Below are 21,058 nucleotides of genomic sequence, written 5' to 3' on the forward strand. Positions count from 1 at the left end.
AGCTTTCGCAAATGAGTTGAATGCACTGAAAGTAAATCCTTCACCAATTTCTGTGCCTTATCAATCCAACCAAAGGAAACAGCTCTTCAATTACTGAATGCAGACTACGAAGCAGCTTGCTTCCGTGTTCTTTTAAGTGCTCAACTCTGGAAAACAAATCATACCCATCTCCTGGCAAGGAGAGCATAGCCTGGAGGTGGTACTGCCTGAGGACTTCCACTCAGCACAGGCAACATTTGTTCAATAACCCACACAGCTGGTGTTTCTCCTAGAGGACATCAAGTAAAGAAATATACCAGCAGTCAACTGACAGTAACTTTAGCACCCTTAGAATTAGGGATTCTTCACCACATCCCAGGAACAAGAAAGTCTGGCATTTGCATCCCCATTTGTCACATGGTGAAAGAACCAATTGGATTTGATAGGACTTAACTGTGATGAAAACCATTCCTCCTCATGCTCTCCACTGGACAAGGGGGACTATCCTTGGGCTTTTTGAGCCACAGAGCTGGGCAAGACCAAAACCAATAACTCTTATATCAGCTTCTTCCCCAGCTTTCTGAATCCAGATACCCGAAGTACTCAATTTACCCCCTCCAGGCTCTGGATCATGGTGGATCTCAGGGATCCTTGGGGAACTCAGAGCACCTTCCCAGCAGTACATGTACCTGCTGCAATCATTACATGCTGGAGGGGTACCGCAGTACATCTATAAACTAAAATCTGAGCTTCCTCACACTAAATGATCAATTAAACCTGCGGATGACAGTTCAGCACTCCTGGCACTCCCTACTCTCAAACAAGTCTTGGCTACCCGTTGTCCCAAGCTCTCTAACGAATCAGCTTCACACCAAAGAGATAAGAGGTGTCCATACCATTTTGTGTCTTGCTCTTCTGGCAAATGCTATGAACAGGGGAAAGAAAAAAGAAAGCTGTGCCCATGGTTTCTGAGCTATGTGATCGCACCCTTGACTGATGAAGCTAAGCTGTAACTCTGACGATCTGCTTTCTGGTTAGAAAAGCAATCCTCACACCTCTGCAGCTGAAGGGTAGCAAGTGCCCACTACTCACTTGGTAGTGGGACATCAGCACTGCACTGCTCTCCGCTAAGCAGCATTTTAATGAAGGAATCTCAAGGCTTTCTTATGCTTATGTACCCTCGTAATGGCTTCAGAAAAATCATTTTTGTCAGGAATTGGCAAAACCTAACCCTGAAGTCTATCGTGAGTCAGAAACCAGCTTTCCTGGACTTCAGCAGAACATGCAAATCTTGAGATCTTTTTCCCCAGGAAGCTTATTCTGTCCTGTGGATGTAGCCCAGATGCACATGGTATCTCTGACCTTGCTAGTGGTTCAACAGACCCGAAACTGTCAGAGTGCAAATTCCAGCAGAAGCAGAATATCTGCTTCACCTTAGGTTTTACCCTCTGCTCTTCTCACTGGGGTTGAGTGATAAACGGGCTCTTTCCAGCACAGAAGAGGGATGGAAACAAATTTGTGTGTCCTTCAGGAACGCTCCTCCTCAGATAGGCTCTGTAAAAAACTCAGTGAAGACCCTACACACAAGTATGTTTTTCTTTCTAAGCTAATTTAGGCTTTAATATTTCTCCTCAAAATCAATGCAGAAGCAGAACCACCAAAGCCATCCCTGAGCTGCTATTCCTCATTAATATAATATGATACTTGAGCCTATCTCATTTGCTAGGGATAACAAGTTAGTTAAGGTGCACAGAAAACAGCAGCACTGATTTAGAATTTAACTAAGAGTATAGATTAAGTGTAAGGAGAAAGAACAGTAAAGAGATATCTTAAAGGTTCTTCCCACTCATACAGGAAAAAATCATCAACAAATTCCTTCTACTTCAGAGTTTTGGAAGTTGTTTTGCAATCTTCAAGAAAAACGTAAGGTCTAAAAATATGGTTCTCAATCTGTTGCACAATAGCTGCAGCAGAAATACAGTGCAATAATTATATAATTATAGTTAATAACTCATCACTGCTTTCCCACCACTTTCTTCTCCCTCTTCAGAGTAACAAAAGGGAGGAAACAAGAAAAGTTTTGCACAAGACACCTTTAGGCTGTAAGCTTATTCTTCAAATCATGTCTTGTCATGGAAGCTAGTATTACTCACATGGATGCATTCAAAGTTTTGGCTCACTTTCTGCAGAAAGGCTGAACCTACCCTTTTCAGCTTCACGTATATAACCACAGCATTTGTATCATGACCTCTAGAAGTGCTTTGTTATTAAGTCAGTGCTCTGTAAAGCCCTCTATAGAGCCACGTCATATACCATCGTGGAAGCTCCCATCGTCTGCACTTCCTAGAGCAGGACACACATTCCCTTACTGCCCGTCATACCCGTGGCATACAAAGGGGAAAAAACACTCAGAAGCCCTCCTGCTTGATTAGCACAGAAAGACAATTTTCCTGTAGGAACTCATTTTCTCATTCGTACAAGCTGCTCTGTACATCCAGGCATAAGAGTAGAGGCTGACAGTAGCACTTAAACATTATTGCATGTCAGGTTCCTGTTCTATGAAAGAAGTGAAATAGATAGTTACCTTTTTACATAGAAAGCATACCCTTCTCTTTCATAAGAGATTAGAAAGTAGTTTAAAACAATCCATTTCCAAGGCAGAATAATCTTTTTTTTTTCCAGCCATAATCAGAAAATAGGAAAAGCACAGCTACGAGAAGGAAAGCTATTATGACAGTTGTAGCAAACCAGTTGTGAATTTTGCTACAATATGTGCATTTACTCAGAGCCTTTAGGCACCTATCCAACATAGATTAATTCCCAGAGAAATTACTGGGATATTTCTTGACAACTTGACTTAGAGATTACATCTGCATACAGTGACAGAAAGAAGTCAAATTGCATTGTTTTGGTTGGTTCAGTGACTCAGGCTTTGGCTTTCTTCTGTGAAGGGACAGTTTGGCTCACCCAGCATGCTTGACTCTGGGACAGCGATTTCAAAACCCAGCAATCCAGTTTTAGTCAAGTGGAAGCTGGGGCGAAGCCACCATGCCTCATAAATCCCAGGTGACAGAGTCCTTACTGATCCAACATTTAACAGTGTTGACAGGGTCTGAATTAATTGCCAGACAACAATCACTGTCTGAATAGTGTGAATTTCTGACTTCAATTTCAGTTGCAAAGTCTGGACGTTTTCAAAGGGTCTAAGAAGTCTTTCGGTATAAGGTTTCAGGCTTTGCCAAAGTAGTCCATGATCAAGTTCACTCGTCCTTTTCAGGAGTTCCTGATTAACATTTTCAGTAATTAGCATTTCTTGGCTCAGATTTTTTCAGCATTCTTAGTTTGTTAACCCCAGTTTTAGACAGTATCCAGCAACTTAACGCCTTGTAGAGACTGTGGCACTCTCTACCCAGGCTGCTGCTTGCCCTTCTGCAGGGAGGAGCAGCACAATGCTCAGAGAACCCACAGGCCAGGACAGATGGTCAAAGAAGGCATCACCACCCAAATTTACAAGGGTGTGTTCTGATCTGCTGGTCCTTCCAGCAGCAGAAAGGGCTGCAAGTTTCAAGAAGCTTGTGTATTCTTATAGTTTATAACCCAGGTACTTACATGATACAGAGCCAGGATTGCTGATACTGCACCCCTGTGACTGTTGCTGTGACCCCTTGAATTGTATCTGATAAAAGGTGAACTAGAAGAAAAATAGGAACATTACAGGTTTGTCTACATTTGTTTTGCCACTGCAAATTACATTTCCTTTCAAATTGAAGCTAAATGCTAATACCAAGCATACTTATTTAACTGCATACTGGATTGATGCAGGGGTTGGGGATGACAATAGGAGAAAGTAGAAGCATTTGACCTGATGCTTTTGAATTCTGTCCCTAAACTATTCAGTTTGAGAAGGCAGCTGTTTTCTCCCCCTAACAGCAGCCTACTGCAATATTAGGTCATTAGATTAGCATTATTCAACACACACAGGACTAGAAGAGACTTCATCTTCCAACTCCCCTGCCCTCTCTCCCCTCTTTGTAATTACTGTTCTCTCAGATCATTTTATGGCACTGCTTAATTTGTCTTTATTGGCAGAAAGCCTAAATTAAAGAGATTATAAATGCAAAGCTCTAAGACAGGCAGCAAGAAGTAACCAAAGCATGAACATGCTTACTACATGCTCAGGACTTGACATATCTGTTAAACAAATTCACTCAGGCTGTGACAGTTACATTTGAGATGCGATGTACATGTTTGTATATTCATTCCTGTTGGCTCTGAAACGTCATGGGTGCCTACAGAGAAACAACGCTTAGTTAAGCTTCTTCACATCTTGGGCTAAAACGCAGTGTTTTAGACTATGCTATGACATTCAGTGGTAGCTTATAGTGACACGTAAGCTAAAGTTGGCTGGGGCTACCCCAGTTTTGAATTTATGAAGTAAAACAAGGAGCTTATCGCCCCTTCCAGTAGGCTGGGAGCAACACAAAGGCTTAGCCCTCCCCAGCCAGCTACTCATTCAAAGCAGTCAAACTCTCCCAGCCTGTGTGAATTCAGATGGAGAATCACAAGGCAAAGGAGCCACTTCAGAAGGGACACCAGCAAGCATCTCTTCGCAAAACCAGATCTGACACTTTATGGACAATCACACCTGATGGGTCCAGACAAGACACCCCAGTGCTGGAGACTCCTCCCCCCAACACACCAGTACATCTCATCTTAATGAAATAGGGACAAGACTCCACCAACGCAAAACCTTGGAGACATGAGTCCCTTCTGTCTAGGTCACAAAAAAATAAAACCCTAGTGTCACATGCAACATGCAAACCTGGGGATCATGCAGTAGTGAGTATTCAACACGCCCCCCAATAGAAAGGATGACATAACAGTAGTTGCAAACAAAGAATTAATTACCATTCCCTTCTCGTGGGGTCCCTGAATCTGTGAATAAAGTGCTCATGATTTTTTCAAAGTTGCAGCTTGGCTCTGTGTTCTCTGGATCCTCAGCAAAATGTTTCAGCATCTCTCTAAGAACATCGTCCAAGGAGGTGGCTGTTTCATCAAGGATGATGCTGGCTCTGGCCAGGAACCCATCGAGGTCTCTGTGGGCTCTGACTTCCTCCTCAAAATTCTTTAACTTCAGGTACTGTGTTAAGAAGAGGTCAGAGTGTTAGACAGTTGTACATAATACCTAACAAAGGACTAGGAACTTTGTAGTTCACAAGACAGTTACGTTACTGCCATGAAACCAGTGATTTTGGAATCACTTTCCAAATCCCGCTATCGAAGAGGAGTTGTTTTATGTTATTAATGCATTGAAGGCCTGCAATTTCAAGGCTTATGCTAATTTAGTAACCATGGGTGAATGCCTAGGCACAGTTTTACACCCTGATGTTGAAAGCAGTACTGAAAAAATAAATCAATTTCATTGCCAAGGATAAAGCGCAGAAGTAAGTCTAAAAGCATAAACGCCTAAGGAGCATTTAAGAGCCTCTTTTGGTCTAAACAATTCAAGATGTTTGTAACAACATGGGCAAAGTTACTAGGAAGAAATGAACTCTCAGCTCAGAAGCATGAAGAATTGTCAGCGTGCATCTCAGTGCATCTAAACCAGCTCTCCAAGAGCCATCTCTGTCCTCCTAGTTCAGGAGCTTGAAGGGGGAGATGGATTCCCATCCAGCCCACCACCTTTTTGCACTTAAATTCCTATTGTTCCTACTCCCAAGGAAGTTTTCTTTCTGCATAACATTTAGCTTTGAATCAATGTGTGACAGGAGGAAAAACAGATGGCAGACAAAGGCTGGTACTGTCTCAACTCTCTGCTGCTGCAGTCAGACTCACGGGCCTTGATATGGAAGGAACAGCCATGCTGTATTGCAGAACCTCAAACCTTTTCTGCGTTTGTCAGCTATGACATTTGTTAATTGAATTATCAAACTACAGATGCGTCGTTCCCATTTCACAGTTCTTAGAAATCCGTGCACGCAGTTAACACTCATGGTAGTGAGTCAAGAGCGGCTGACAGTCCTGTCCTTCAACAGCTTGAGACCAAGCAAGGAAGTGGGAATCCAGGAATCACACTGTTACACAGATCTCCCATCCCACAGGAGGCCAGCCAAGCTTGAATTCACGAGGGCAAGGACGAGATTTCGGAGATGCATTTAAGCCTTCAGCTCCTATTAAGCTCAGCGAGAAGCACGCTCTGGATTGCTTTTACAGATCTGCCACCAAGTTGCCTCCACAAGCAGGACCTTGGCACATTTCCCCATGGTATGGGGCCGCCCCACAGCCTGAGTCACAGATCCCCTCCTCTCACACGTACCCTTTCTACCTTTTCCATTTATAGCCTAGACACAGGGAAAAATGCTAACATCTCACTAATTACTGTAATTATCACAGCAACGATCAAGTTGTCAGTACACATCCATTGCAATTAACACTGTTTTACTTTGCATCAATCACTTCTTACAGAGCCTTGGAGGATTGGGACTGAGGATTCTCTGAAGGCTTTTACCACCATCCCAAGGCTTTATTATTGCCATCTGCTTTTAGGAGAGGAGAGGGTGACACAGCTATATTATCACCCCACATAAAAGAGGTGTATAACTGCAAAAGGCCAATCAACCTTAGATCAATAGATCCATCTTCCCTGTATGAGATCAAGTTAAATTACTTATCACCACCTGTTAATGTTCATGGGATCACCTGGTGACCAGCAACTGTTTCTCAGAGGTAACTTCTTTCAGCTCATCCAGCATGCAGAGCCCCATATAGGTTGTAGGTTCAAACAGCAAAGGGACTAAACCTAGAGAGGACTTGAGGTGGATGGCAGAGGAGGTAGCAAAGGAAGTATTGGGAAGGTCAAGAGCAACTCGAGTGCCACAGCATCAAGGAGCTTTTAAGCAAGCAAAAGGGGCTTCGTGTCATCATGCTCCCAACACTTGAGAGAAGCCACCAGAAGGAGAACTGTGGAAGCAAAAAGTTGGCTGATGGAGAGGAAAAATGAATCAGAGGCATTCAGAGGGCTGTTATCTGCCCACATCACCTCAATCAACACTGACTTCTCCAGTGATCTGCACGAGACAGCACCATTTGCTTGCTGCGGCAGGACAGCTCTGTCAGCTGCTTAATACAAGTCATAAGGGTTCAGCTCCAGCTCTGCCACAAGCTCCCGGCAATGCCTTCTGTAAATCACACTTTATCCTCCTTCTCCTGGTCCTTTAGAGGAAATAGGGGCAATAACAGTCATTATTACTCCCATAACATTGGGTAAGATACACACGTAAAACACCGTGAGAGGAAATAAATATATCACAGCCTAGCTGAGACAAACCAAGAGCAAATTAGTTGGATTGCTGGTACAGCAACACCTCAGAGATAGCTCAAACAGAACCTACTCCAGTCAGGACACCCACTGCTTTGAGCAGAAATTAATGACTACTCCTTCAGAAATATTTTTAGCTAGATCGTCAAGTCACACCAGGATACTGGAAGCTGCCGAGCAAGAAACAAGACAGATACCCAATACTCATTTTAATAGCTTCAAGTATCCTCAAAAGCAAAGCCATACAGTACATTGTGGTATGAAGAGAAGCTGTTGTGCAACAAAATCATGTTGAAGCAACCTCTCCTGACATCAGGCAGGCAGGACTCTCAGCCAACCACTCTAAGACAAAGCTGCACATTCAATCCATGCAAAACAAAGCTCTCAACACTCATCAGGAAGGTCCAAAATGGAAGTTATCAACCTGGCTGTTGCTCTGGAAACCAACCCCACTTAGATACACTGCAAGAACCATAGGAGAAGGTGCTCCCAAAATACATATTGACCTGAGCACAGCCCTGTCTGTGCTGCTGCCACAGCAGAGGTAGCACTTTGCTCAGAAACACACTGGGATAGTGATTGAGTAGTTGGAGCTGTCAGCAGCTCCTCCTTATGCCTACCAAGGACCATGCCAGACAAACTTGCCCAACACATGGATTGCCCTTCAGAAACTCCAGAAGTGGCACAGGAACCACGGACTACCACATGAGGCAGGGACAAACCATGGGAAGCACCTATAGATAAAGCTTGTGACCCAACCACTTTTATTCTAGCAGTTCTCTCTTCCCAGGCACTTGGAGCCACTTCTCCTGTGACCCAGGACCCAATTTCCTTAATATTTGAAGCACAACAATTTTACTTGTCCTCCACAGACACAAAAACTGGCAATTAGTATATTTTCTCAAGCCTTGAGAAAGCATGCTATCCCTCTGGTATTTGTTGCTCAACAACAGGCTAAAGTGCTCAAGCATGAACTATAGGCCAGAAAAGCAGGACTCCTACAGCTCTGAAAAAGAAAAGAGCAGAAGACAAGCCACTTACATGTTAGCAGCTTCCAGCTATTTCTTATCAGAAGCTGATCCTGCATTCAGGCTTAGAATTTGCACTTTAAGTGACCAAGTTCTTAGGTTACTTTCAGTCAAGTATCAAGAACTCAAACAGCTTGGGCAGTAGTATTAGGCAAGACAAATTATTAACAGACATTTCCGTTCTTGAGCACAGAATAGCTGATTTTAACTTCCATACCTTGTTATCAAGCAATATTTAGTCTTTTTTGATGTTGTACTTTTAAACTTGGGGAGTAGAGGAAAAATTTTTCTGCTACAGGTATTTACACATTTTCTTCCCCATAATAATTCAGCCTGCTGAAATACCTTTCAGGATTTGAGCTTGAGGCCTAAAAAGTCAAAGAAGTTTTGGGATTCCCTAAAAGGCCCTTAGGGCTTCAGTGCAGAAATTTAAATGCCCACATTATAGCCTTCAACGAAGCCTGCAATATTTGATTTGCCAGCTTCAGCGATGCCTACAGTTTACACATCAGCAGTCCCTCCAACCTGCAGGTAGGACAAGAGTTGAAACAACTCCGAGCATCATGAGTCATGCCTCACAGCCCTAAAGATTGAAAGTGATATTAAATATCAACTCATTTCCTCCCTGCAAACTTTGTACTTGCATAGATGGAGGTCTGCACTACTCCAGCCTATACGAGGTTTTGTGTGTTTCCACCTTATCGAGTTACCGTCTCAAACGCAAGCGTAAACTAAACATTTCCCAATCGTCCTCCTAGACCGCATGTTTCCAGGGAATTCACTCCTGCTGAACCTCGTGAAGGCAGATCTGATTAGCTGGAATAAACAGGAAACCAAATCACAGCAATGTCTTTTGGGTGTTTCTGCTTTCGGCTAGAGAGCAGCTAAGCAGCCTGAATCTCTATGGTGTACATTTGGATCCCTTTGCAGGCAGCTGCAGAAAGAAAATGATGAATTAACATGTCAAGGAATTGTCTGGGACAAAAAACAGTGAAACAATCAGAATTACATAGAAATTGTTTGGAGAACAAGCAGCACATGGCTCTTTAGGTTTAAATGAAGACAGAGGAATTCAGGGAAAGAGGCATTAATAAGGCCTGTTTAGGCCAGTAAAAGCCTCCTTCCGATCCCCACAGAGCGCAAGATCCTTTTCTCTGTTTCTAGATTATGAAAAATAAGTTTACGAGGAACAAGTTTATCACAATTCCTGCTTACCTTCCTTGATGTGTGTAGTAACACGCAGCCAGCACTTTCATTTTCAGCTGGAAAACAAGAAGAAAAGTTATGTAGACAGCATTACTGCAACAGGTTGTTACTATTACAGGTACATGACAGGCAACAGGAGGCTCAGAACAAGGTGAAGTATCACTCTTGGCAGAGAACCCTCTCTAGAGAAAAGCAGAGATTCAATTTTTACAACATTTCCCATTTAGGAAATATAAACCAAGTACAGAAGCATCCTTTATCATTATCTGATCAGCTTGGGTTTGCCTTGCAGCTTTTTTTTTGTTTTTCAGATTCCCTATGTATTTTTATCCTTCACTCCCCCCCCTTCCATAAAATCTAATTCCAAATACTTTAGGTAATCATTTAATCCCATGCATCGTTGTTTGATAGATTGAGGCTAAGATTGCATGAGTCACGCTCGCTTGGAAACCATTCTTGTCCTCGTTAAACAGTCAACAATAACACCCAGGCACTTCCAAAGGAGCGGGCTGTGACAGATCACACACAGTGACTTGAAGATGAGCACATTAATGTCCTGTCAACTCACCACTCTGCCTCCATAAATCTAAGCATAAAGCAACAGAGCTCTTGAGAAAGAAAACCGCTGTTTAGAGGCTATTAAATGTCACTATGCGGTTGAGTTACAGGGACAGGGGTACCCCAGAAGTTCCCGGTGCAGACTTCCAAGCAGCAACATTAACATTTTCTTAGAGCATCTACGAAGCAGTTTTTTTTTTTGTATGAGCTGAAAAGCCACAAACAAAATCCAGCTGTTTTTGCTACAGCCCCCTCTGTACCGCTTGCATCCAAGGTAGTTTCTCTGCAACATCCCTAATACACTGCAGGTAGTGCTTGTTTGTTCTTCTCCCCCATCTTCACACTTGGGGAAAAAAAAGCCCCAAGATTGTGCTGCTACCAATATTACACAGGAAACACATGAACAGTTTTCATTCAAATGAGTGTAGTGACAGCATGGAAAAACCCCCACTGAAAACCAAAAACCTTTCCAGAAGCCAAGCTGTGGAAAAGTACAGAGATGCAACACGGTGTTAGAGATATTCAGAGGAGATTGTTTCTTCCACATAACTGGATTTCTAAGTCCCGACCAACATGAACTGCTCCGATCCCATTTCACAGGCTGACCCCAGCATGAAAGCACCTACAAGCTCAGCCCTGCTGCCCTCCAGAAAGAGATGACCGAGAACACAATTAAGTTGCATACAGAGTGAAAACACCAGAACTCCAAAAAGTGACTGATTTATTACACACAAAGCTGCTTTATCCTAAACCATCCCCGATCAACCAGGAATTCAAGTCATGTTCTCACTTAAAAGGTTAAAATGCTGGGACTCAAACTGGGAACAGAGTTGACTGCAGTAGAGCAAGAGAGGGAGAGGGTTGTCTTTATCTCTAAACAAAATAAGACAGTTCAGAGGCTTTGGTTACATCACCCAACTTCTTCCAAAGTTCACTTGGATGCTGTGCATGTGATTAAAAGCATCACTTAAGACAAGTCTGCTGGCGCAACAGTCCCAATTATTACTGCTTTTGACACATCATTTGGAAAGCACAAGCTGTTTTTATCTTGAAAATGCTATTTATTATTAAAAAGCAAGCACCCAACTAAACCAGAAACATCAAGCATTTTCCCCAGGCTTTTACATTTGTAGTTCTCCAATGCTCGCTTACCCAATTTACAGCCTAATTACACATGCAAAAGTATGCTGGAAGATTTGGAGGCCATAAATATTCATTGAGAGAAAACACGTTTTGGTTCTTGCAGCTTTCGCGTGAAATAGCTCCAGATAGACAAAAACACCCACAACCCCGAACAATAGCGGACATGCGTTGAGGCCGATATCTGCAGATCTGCGATCTGTCCTTCACACCACCCTTTGGGATGCACGAAGGCAGCAGAAATTCGTGTTGTCCTTTTATCACGCAGCATCTCTCGGCTCCTTGTACCAGTTTTAAGTGCGTATCAATCCTCTCCACTGACAGCTCTCGGGTTCTCATCTCAGGTGAGCGCCGAGCGCTGCTTTATCAAAGCGAGCAAAAACATCTCATTACGTCCCTCGAACAGGGATCTTGAAAGAAGAGAAGTCTGAAGACTTCTCAGAAAAGCCGTTCTGGGTAGGGAGGTGATGTTTTGGAAGGCTGAGCCTCATTCATCATTTCAGCTAAGCGACACGCTGCTTAGGCTCAACCCAGGGAAAGGAGACTGATGGATATCACCAGTTCTGGGCTGTCACCTTTAGGGCCCATTGGAGCACAACAGCATCACAAAAGGAGAGTAGCAAGTTAACTGGAACATGAAAAATGGAAACACACACCTCAAGTGTGTTTTTGCCTGGCTTATGAGCCAGGCGTTTACCTACTGCAGGGGAACCTGCTAAGCAAACCCAGGATAAAGCCATGCAGGAGGTTGCCTATGGAATCACTATTAGAGGCTGGCTGGGATGAAGCTAAAACCTACAAGAGATGTGCCTGCCACTTCTCCTCTTCCTCCTGGCACTGTCATTACTTCCCTCCCATTTTGGAGGAGCTGGAAAGACGCGATACCTTTGATCCTTGCAGTCTCATGGAGCAGCCCTTGATTAGAGGCAAGTAGGATACAGAAAGCCATAGGTTCAGCCTCTAACAGCAAGAAAGATCCTACCCAACCACCATCAATCATGCCTTACTACCAGGAGTAATAGCCAGATTTCACACCTGAGTGTCAGGATGAAGCACACTTAACTAGAAAGAGATCAGGGTCACATAAACATTCCCGTTTCTATTTTTGTGGTTCTGCTTCACTGGACGGACAAAGGCTGCAGAAGTTTATTTTAAGCACGTAGGCTAGTTATGGGCATTTCGTTGTCTTTGTCCCCACACACAGTTAAAGGAGAGCTGGCAGGGCTGGCCAGCCTTATCTGTTAGGCTGCGCTCCAGGTCCTGCCCAAGGGACAACCAAAAAGTCAGCAACCCATCTCTGACATCCCCTGGAAGCCACACCAAGGAACGCACGCATCCCAAATTTCTAGGGCACACGCAGGCGAGCACACAGCATTACCAAATATGCTGCAAGCAGCTCCCTGGGAGTTAACATCTATGTTAGCAACAGTGATGAATTGCCAACATTAGACTTGCTCTCATGGCCTCGTGTCAGCACACTCAGAGCCCTGGAGGGACACCGTGGCATGCCTCCATTTTTTCTTTCCCATCACTTGGGGAAGAACAGGACCCGACCAGCTTCTAGATTTGAAGAAGGCAACTTAATACTTGGAGGCAAAAAATGCATTTGCTGCACCTAAAAGGGATTCCACCCTAGCTTCCCTTTATGTAACTTCATTTCTCTGCATTGCTAGCAGTGAAGCTTCCTACTTGTCTCCCTGCCCCCCCTTTCCCTCTTCGGATTATATTTCCTATGCAAAAGCAGCCCTGAAAACACAAAAACAAACCCATGGAAGTCATGCTGCAAAATTCAAGGCTTTTCACCTTCTACCTTAGATCCCTTTTCACTTCAGATCACTTTTCCACTGCCTCTTCCTTGCACAGGTCCCCAGTGCTGCCCTTAACACCCAAGACCAAAAGCCTTTGGACCAAAGCAGCTCTGGATATTGATAGCATCTCTCCTATAAATAGGAGTGCAAATTGGAGAGCAGGAATTTTTTGGCTGTGCAGGTGTTAGCGCACATTGCTTTAGATCTACTTGCACTCCCCAGCACGCCTGCACAGTAAATAGACTAATAAATCAGAGCAGAATGCGACATTAGCATTTTCATGTTTTTCCTCAACAAACAAGGATCTGACGTAAGTGGAAGTATTTATTCTAAAACAGCTATTTTGCCTAGGCAGGGGTGATTTCTCCAGGGCCCTGAGCAAATCTAAGCCTCAATCACTTGGCACTGAAGAACATCGCAAGCAACAAAAACTGTTTTGGTCTTTGAATTTCTCGCCTAAGAAAATTAAAGCCCATCAACACATAGTACAAGAAGAGCTCACAAAGAAGCTACAGAGGTACTACCAGCTCTTTTCTGGCACCGAGGTATTGCACAAGCAGGATCTCAAGGGGGAGGCCTTTGCTTTGCTGTCCTGCCATTGCTGTGCTGACTCTGGACTCACTCCCAACCGGCTTGAGTAATTTTGGTTAGATATAATTGTTAGCTAAGTAATTATACCCCTACTATCCCACATTCCCACAACAGGGCAGTGAGCTGAGGTGCAGCAGAGAGCCTAAAACCAGCTGGGCTCATCCTTAAACTGACACATGGGTTAAAAGCAGGGGGACTCGGCAATAGCTGCTGGTGTTTGGAGCAGGCTGGAAAGGGGCCGGTAGGGCACAGAGGAAAACCTCACCTGAATAATGCTCAGCACAGGCATTGTAAGCTGGGCAGGTGAAGGTCTGTTCCCTCACACTGCTTTCCTGCAGAGGGATTGGAAAGACAGACAGACCGACCAGGGCTTTTGCATAGAGCCAAGGACAGGAGCTCAGCAGCATCACTCACCACACCCGTTAACTCAGACATGCACTGGCCACAAAAGTGAGTTTTTAAAGAAAAAGCTGCAGCAGGTTTTGTTATTAGATTAGAAACAGGGGAAGGAACAGGGGAAAGGTGTTTTCTTTTCTTGTGCCAACTGAAGGGAGAAGGCAACCAAAAATCCTGGGGGAGCTGCCCTGAAGCAAACACAAGGTGAAGCACCTAGAAAGACGAATGCCGCCTTCGTGCACTACAACTCCCCCGCCTCCCTCGGCTCCGTAAGCACCGCTTTGAAACCACCCCGGTCAGGAAATTCGGAGGGAGGCCGGCCGGCCCCCCCCAGCACAATCGGTGCATCCACTTTCCATCAGGGTATAGGAAGCTTCGGGAGTCCGACATCCCAGGCTGACATCAAACTGCTAAAACAGGAGTTTATCAGATGGAACGCGTGGGTCAGCATTGTGCCGTGAGACATAAAAAGGACCTTGGTATTAATGTGAGGAAATGTGACTATTGTGTGCAGAATGATACCCATTCAGGCCCAGACCACTTGTCTCTGGACACTACTCTCTCTGGAATATCCTTGGCGCCAGCATCTAGCTTTTCTCCTCGTCCCCTTAAAAAAAAAACATCTCGGCAGGGGCCGGGAGCTGAAGCACCGTGTTTTGCTGCGGCGGTGGCGGGCGTGCACGTGCGTGCCGCTGGAGCGGATTACAGGAAACTGTTGATTCTCCATATCTAGGAAGGATCAATTGTCCGGAGGGGTGGAACAGGCTTTAATTTCTCGTGAAGCGTAAACCGTGTTCCGCTACTTCCCCCCTCCCTGTCCAGCAAAGCCCCAGCCTGGCCGCGGATTGGCTTCGCGCTGCCAGCGGGATTTTGTCTTCTCTCCACCCCAAAAATCGTGCTCCAGGCACCCCCCCTCTACAGCTGAAGCCACCAGGACGAGCATCGGCTGCAAGTAGCAACGCATACTGCAAAAAGTTCAGCAATGACAGCTCTGCAAATCCGTGGCAAACCACGCCCTGGAAAAAACGTGCAAGCCACTACTGAAATCTGGGGAAGGAAGGGAAGGCGAACTCCAAGCTGTTTGAAGACCCTAAGCTGCCAGAATAAGGTCCGAAGTATGAAAATATTCACTTGGCTGACTTCAGGGAGCTGCCAAGCAGATCAGGGTGTACCACGGCTGCCTGCAAAGCAGCCTCCCTGTGCCTGTTGCAAACCCACCGCAGCACACCAGCCTCGCACTGCTTGTCCGCCAGCTTTCAGGCTACGCCTAAACCAAATTTCTGTATTTGTTTGCAGGGATTTATTTCCAAGGATGCTGCGGATGAAGCTACCCCCTAGTCTGATGTTTCTGCAACAGGCTGAAACAGCTGCAGCCCAGGCTCCAGGAAAAAAAATGAAATTCACATCCAGATAGCACTAATACAGAAGGCTTAACGCACCTCTGGGTAGGTGAGAATAGGAAAGCAGTTTTAAAGCCAGGCGAGGGAGCCTGCAAGACAGCACACTGCTAGCCTGGTAGTTATGAAATATGCAGGGCTTGTAGCACAGGTCTGGAGAAGAAAGAGGTTCCCCCACAGCCTGCACACTAACTCGCTGATGCCCCCATCCTCTGGTAGGAATTCCCAGGGACTCAAGCACCAAGCTTGATGGATTTTCCACCTGCAGCACAGGAAATATCCCTCTGCTCCTGCAGTGGGGATTCCCTCTGGCCTGGGGCAGGGATGTCAGGGAAGAGGTACTTCATTCAGGGCAGGACTGCAGCACCAACTCCTGAAAGATTACACACGACAGGGTACAGACCTAACATTTTATTTGTACGTGTTTATTGCTACCTCAGCACACGTCTTAATCTCTTTAAAAAGGATCTTGACCTTCCCAAAAAAACACAGATCCCAAATCCAAGACCAACCAGCTTCAGATGAGACCCACCTTCATGGTGGAGCTGCCAGCGTTTGCTGGAAACTGATGTCCCCTTATCACCAAACCCAAAGCTGGAAGGCTCAGAGGCAGAAGAGAATAAAGCTTTTCATCAGCTTCCACAAGGAAGCAATAAAACACCCAGGAGAAAGGACCCAAGTGTCAAGAGACGGAGAAGCATTTTAGTAGCTGTGAAACTGCACCGGTCTGGGCTCAATATTCAAATGCAACAGCAGCCAGTATTAATAAAAAATGAGACAGCCCGTACCTTACCCCCTAAATTTCTTCAGGCTTTCCTGGTTTATACACATCTGTGCACACCGCCCAGCATTTTATGGCAATGGTTAATTGTCAGAGTTTTATGGGCCGTGCTATGTTTTGTTGGCTCAATGTTTAATCCCACGCAGTGCTCTTTTTAAAAACAGTATTAAAGTGCATCCAATTATGCTTGTAGCAAGCTGTACATCCATCATGCAGAGATTAACAGCTCGACAGGATGATGGCAGAGCTGTCACCATGTCTGTGATTCGACTTACGGTGCCTGCCAGCACCCAGCCCCTGGGGTACCAACTCATCCCCTCCCCAAGGGAGATTTTTGGATTTTGTTAGCCCTGTGCTAAGGTAGGCAGGAACCTTGCAGCAGCTTGCCAGAAAAGGTGCCAACAAGAGAGGATCTGGACACCACACTTAACCAAGAGACCAAACTGATGACCAGAAGAAGCATCCAGAGGCTTACAGATATTTCTTTTCAAGTCACCTTAGGTTTTTCCTGCAGGAGACTGAAAAAGTATTTTAAGCAGTGAGTGCATCAAATGCTAGGGACCAAGTCAATACAGACAGTGCTGGAGAACTTTCTTCAGAAGATGGCCCATGGTCGGGATCCCTCAATAGGATTCATAACATGAAAGCAACACTGAACCCTTTGGCACAAAGAGGTTTTGGGGCTCAAAGGCTTCACCCAGCTTCAAGAAAGCAACGAAATGAGATAAGGATGGCAGGACATCATTGCCAAATTCACTTTCCCACTGTGTTTAAAGAGCACTGGCATAGTTAAACATTTCTGGAAAGAACTTAGATCATGAAGAGAGCGTCTCTCCTCCCCCAAGTTCAGGCTACTTCCATCAGCAGAAGAGCTTACAGGGCTCATCTTGGCTACGTTCAACCACCTGAGAAGTCAGTTATGCTTCTTCTACAGCCAGGGACCAATGTGCTATGTGTAAAATCAACTCTGGAAAACACTTCAAAGCCACCTCTGAGAAAGGGCTGGCAGCCTAGATAATGAACACCTGGGGTCTGATGAATCCTATTGCTGATACTCAAAGGACCCGGATTTTTGCTGCTTGTCCCACTTTTTTTCCCCTTGACAGCATGAACATCTCACTTCACACCTATCTTTCTTGAAATTCTCAATTCCAGTTCTGCCTGAAGCCTGTTTTTAAAACCTCCATCCATGTGTTTGGGAAGGGGACTCTAGCACATCAGAAGTCCATTTTTCCTTAAGCATTCCAAACATCTCAGCTGAAGAAAAGGGACACAACTAACACCACTGTCACAAACATCACTGCTTGAGGCAGATAAGGAAGTCTTTTTTGTCCTTTTTCAAATGGAAGTGAAAATACAGAAAAGCCCAGGAGGACACACAGGGAAAGTCAAGCTTCCTCAGATACAGAGGAATCCACAGCACTCACATTCCTCATCCCCGAACAATGCACCCCACGGCATTAAGCCCAGACTTGTCATAGCAGAGTACAGTCCCCCTTAAGTCTTCCAATTGAGATGGCATTTGTAAAATTGCAGGCTTGAGAATTGCTAGATATTATTCTTAAAGTCACCACTCAGATTCAGAAAGCAGGCTTTTCTAAAGTCAAGCAGAGTGCTGTGCTATGTCTATTCTGCATCACCATTTCCAGTAACCACACGCTATAGATCAATCAGGACTTGCTTGTAATCCAAAAATCACTTCGAGCAAACTTACAAACTGAAACTGTGATGCCAAGCATAATCCAGAGCCCTTGCATTTAACCCCCAGAACAGTCAGCATCCACACAGGCAGGCTCCAGGCTTCCTCCAGCTGCCAGGATGAAAGCCAGGTCACTGCCATGTTCCAGAACCCACCTTTTCCTAAGCACATAGCACAAAAGCCAGGTTTGATAACCCTTTTCCTTTACATTTAGCATATGCATTGCAGAGTGCATTGAAATTGTGTACTAGGGCAAAAACAACCTGTAGAAAAAAATTAAAACCTAAGGATTTTAATGATAGCAAGCATTTTAGATACCTTCACTGTTCAGTGCTAGCTAGGCTGGTTGGAAGCCCCCTCTACATCACTCTCCATGTCAGGCAAAATTTCTAAACAATGTCAGCTTGGCAGGGGGTACAAAGAGCATAGCTTCAGGCAGGCATATCCCCCTGCAACACAGCTGCCCAACCACCTCTTTGTCAGCCTTCTCCCCCTGAGGAGCAGCACAGCACTAGTGCCAGGAGAATCAGGTTGAGCTGAAATCCCTGCACTCAACTCCAGAGCTCTGTGCACTTCCTTTTTGAGCAGCTCTCCTCTCCCCCTCCCAAAACACTTGTCCTATACAAGTCAAGCCACCACTTAAAGCAGACACCACAGCTCAATAAGGGTAGAAGTCCCATGGGTGCATTTCACTGCTCACTCTGCACCAACGCAGCTGTCCTACAGGTCCTCCTCCCCTTCGTGAAGCTGCCTCATAGCAGGTATGAATATTGCTGAAGCAGGCTTAGGGGAGTTTATAAATATAGAGCTACCTACTCCAGGGCCCGAGTGTCAGAGCTTGGCACGCAACAGTATTCCCCTATGTTGTGGGTAGATTGGGAATAATTTAAATACAACACTGGATGCCCATGCACAACTGATGCTTTGTTTGCACTTCCCTATCAATCAGTGGGCCAGTTTTTCAACAAGCATACTCTTGGCTAAGACCAAAAAACAACCAGGTTTCACCAACACCATGTTGTCCTGTGGCTTGCTGCTCCTCCAGGAGCCAGGAACAGAGACTAGCCTACCTCAAAAAGCTTATCAAGCAAAAAACAACACAGGGCTGTAGTCCTGCATGCACATGCTTACCCAGCCCGGCACAGCAAGGGGAACAAGAACATTGATTTCATTTGCTGATTGCAAAGCTACACTTGCTCCAGGTGAATCACTGGTTTTACTCTGCAGGGACCTGACCTCTATCAGAAGACTAACAAGGCTGTGTTTTCCCCTTCATTTCCAGTCTACCTCAGTGCAATGAGCATGGGGATTGATTCCAGACAGCACAGTTAAACCCGAGAGGCACATATGTGACACCAAAAGTCCCTCCGCACACTTTTTACCACCAGCAACTGCTGGAGAACAGCAACTGACCTGTACAAACCATGGCTCTGACTCACCTCCAGCATTTTGAATCAACATAAAACATCAAGAAAAGCTTCAAAACCCCTGCATCTTAGGAAAACCCAGAGCCACACTGAAGTTACTTGGAGACAGTACACGCACCAAAAAAACCCCAACTGATTTCTCACAATAAAGATTTCTCACAATAAAGATTTCTCATTAGGAGATCTCTCCTCCAGCGATCAGCCTACAGCACCAAAAGCAACTGCAAGTCCTCGGGCCCTAAATGCAGAACAGAGTCTCACTGAACCTGTCCTAGGCTCGCATACATTGTTTTGTTTTCAAAAAAATCTTAATTTTGCAAGGGTGGGTGCAAAGTCACCCAGCACAACACTGTACAACCTTGTGCTATACAGCCCAGGTGACTTTATCAGATGGGTAAGCATTCATTGTGTGGTACTTCTTTTTGTTTGGGGGGGGAGGGGGGAAGGGGGAAAAAGGAATCAGGACACTTCATACAGATGGCTGAAAACTAGCACCCAGAGACCAATTTTTACTGGGTTTTCCAAATCTCTCTCCAAAAAAAATCTCTAAGCTGAAATCCAACATGCTCATGGTGCAGCCTGGAAGGAGGGCAGAGCAGGGTCAGCCATTTCATCTCTGCTTTTGTCCTCCCAAGCTCCAGCAGCAGGGTGACACTCACCAGCGGCATTAGGCGGCACCTCCAGGTTGACGTTGACGAAGAACCTGATGCTGTCCCCTGAAACGATGGAGGAGTTCACAGCATCGAAGAGCTCCTCTCCCCCTGCCTCCTCCTTGGCCTCGCAGCCATCATCCGTGTCGCACTTGAGGTACCCTGCCAACAAGAAGGACATGCAGTTAGCCACGCTGTGCGCTGTGCCGGAGCCATGGGGGCATACATACGCACTGATCATTGCCACTAAGGGCCAGAGCCAGGCAGCTGTGGAGGCACCAGGGCCTCACGAGGGCCTTCTTTGAGCCTTCAACTGGCAACTGCCACAGGGAAGCGAGAATCAGCTCCCGCAAGGGTCTGTCAGTGATGCTGAGGCCTGTGTTCAAAATGGCCGCTCCACAATCCAGCTTGGCATGTAAACGTGGGCCTGCTTTGGGTGTGGGGTCAGGGCAAGTGGCAGCCCTGTCACCAGGCAGTATCACCAGGGGCTGGATGCCACCAACTGAACCTCCTCAGCACCCTGCACCTGAAGCAAGCAGTTTCAGATGGGTTCTGTATGACCCTGCTGGTGGGGCTGGCACACAAGTCTCCAGGTGCACCACTGAGCAGTTATTTTTGTTGTTTGCGGAAATTAAGGCCCCACATGCAGTAAATCAGCTCCAAATCCATTAAGCACCACCTCACTCAGGTCAAAAACCAGTATGAAAACAGACTGGGGTCCAAAACACTTGTAGTTTTCAGTGACCCTGAAGCAAAGGCAGTGCCACAGCCCTCCCCAGCCAAACCCTGTGTTCACCCCACTGGCAGGGTGGTTGGTGTGCTTGCATTTTAGCAATTTAAAACAGAGAGGGGAAAAAATGGTTTCCAAGGAGACACCCAATGCAGATGGACAGACAGACTTGTCACTCCCCACAGAGCCAAGCAGTAGGTCACAGGAGGTGGCAGCACCGAGAGACAAGTTTCTTAATTACAGCAGACAACTCCTTACCCTTTCGCAACATTTCTAATTAGAGTTTAACCTAGTCACATTCAACAGCAAGCTGGTTCACTGCAACATTTTATTATGAAGCAGCTGGAAAA

At 45.5% G+C, this 21,058-nt stretch overlaps 1 protein-coding gene across 6 annotated transcripts in view; it reads right to left on the reverse strand.

Moving 5' to 3' along the window:
- The window catches only part of SLC4A11 (solute carrier family 4 member 11), a 138,302-nt gene that overhangs the window by 46,365 nt on the left and 70,879 nt on the right, over window positions 1–21,058 (reverse strand). For 5 of the 6 annotated variants that reach the window (XM_080588815.1, XM_080588816.1, XM_080588813.1 and 2 more), the window contains exons 3-7: window positions 19,988–20,140; window positions 9,541–9,587; window positions 4,888–5,119; window positions 4,206–4,268; window positions 3,589–3,670 (exon numbers count right to left, since the gene is read on the reverse strand). In XM_080588815.1, coding sequence (XP_080444941.1) covers window positions 3,589–3,670; window positions 4,206–4,268; window positions 4,888–5,119; window positions 9,541–9,587; window positions 19,988–20,140 — 577 coding nt within the window. The remainder of the gene's footprint in view (window positions 1–3,588; window positions 3,671–4,205; window positions 4,269–4,887; window positions 5,120–9,540; window positions 9,588–19,987; window positions 20,141–21,058) is intronic. The other variant, XM_080588814.1, reaches the window with a different exon arrangement.

Source organism: Anser brachyrhynchus (genome assembly GCF_964034855.1).
Source record: "Anser brachyrhynchus genome assembly, chromosome: 4".
In the NCBI taxonomy this organism is placed as follows: domain Eukaryota; kingdom Metazoa; phylum Chordata; class Aves; order Anseriformes; family Anatidae; genus Anser; species Anser brachyrhynchus.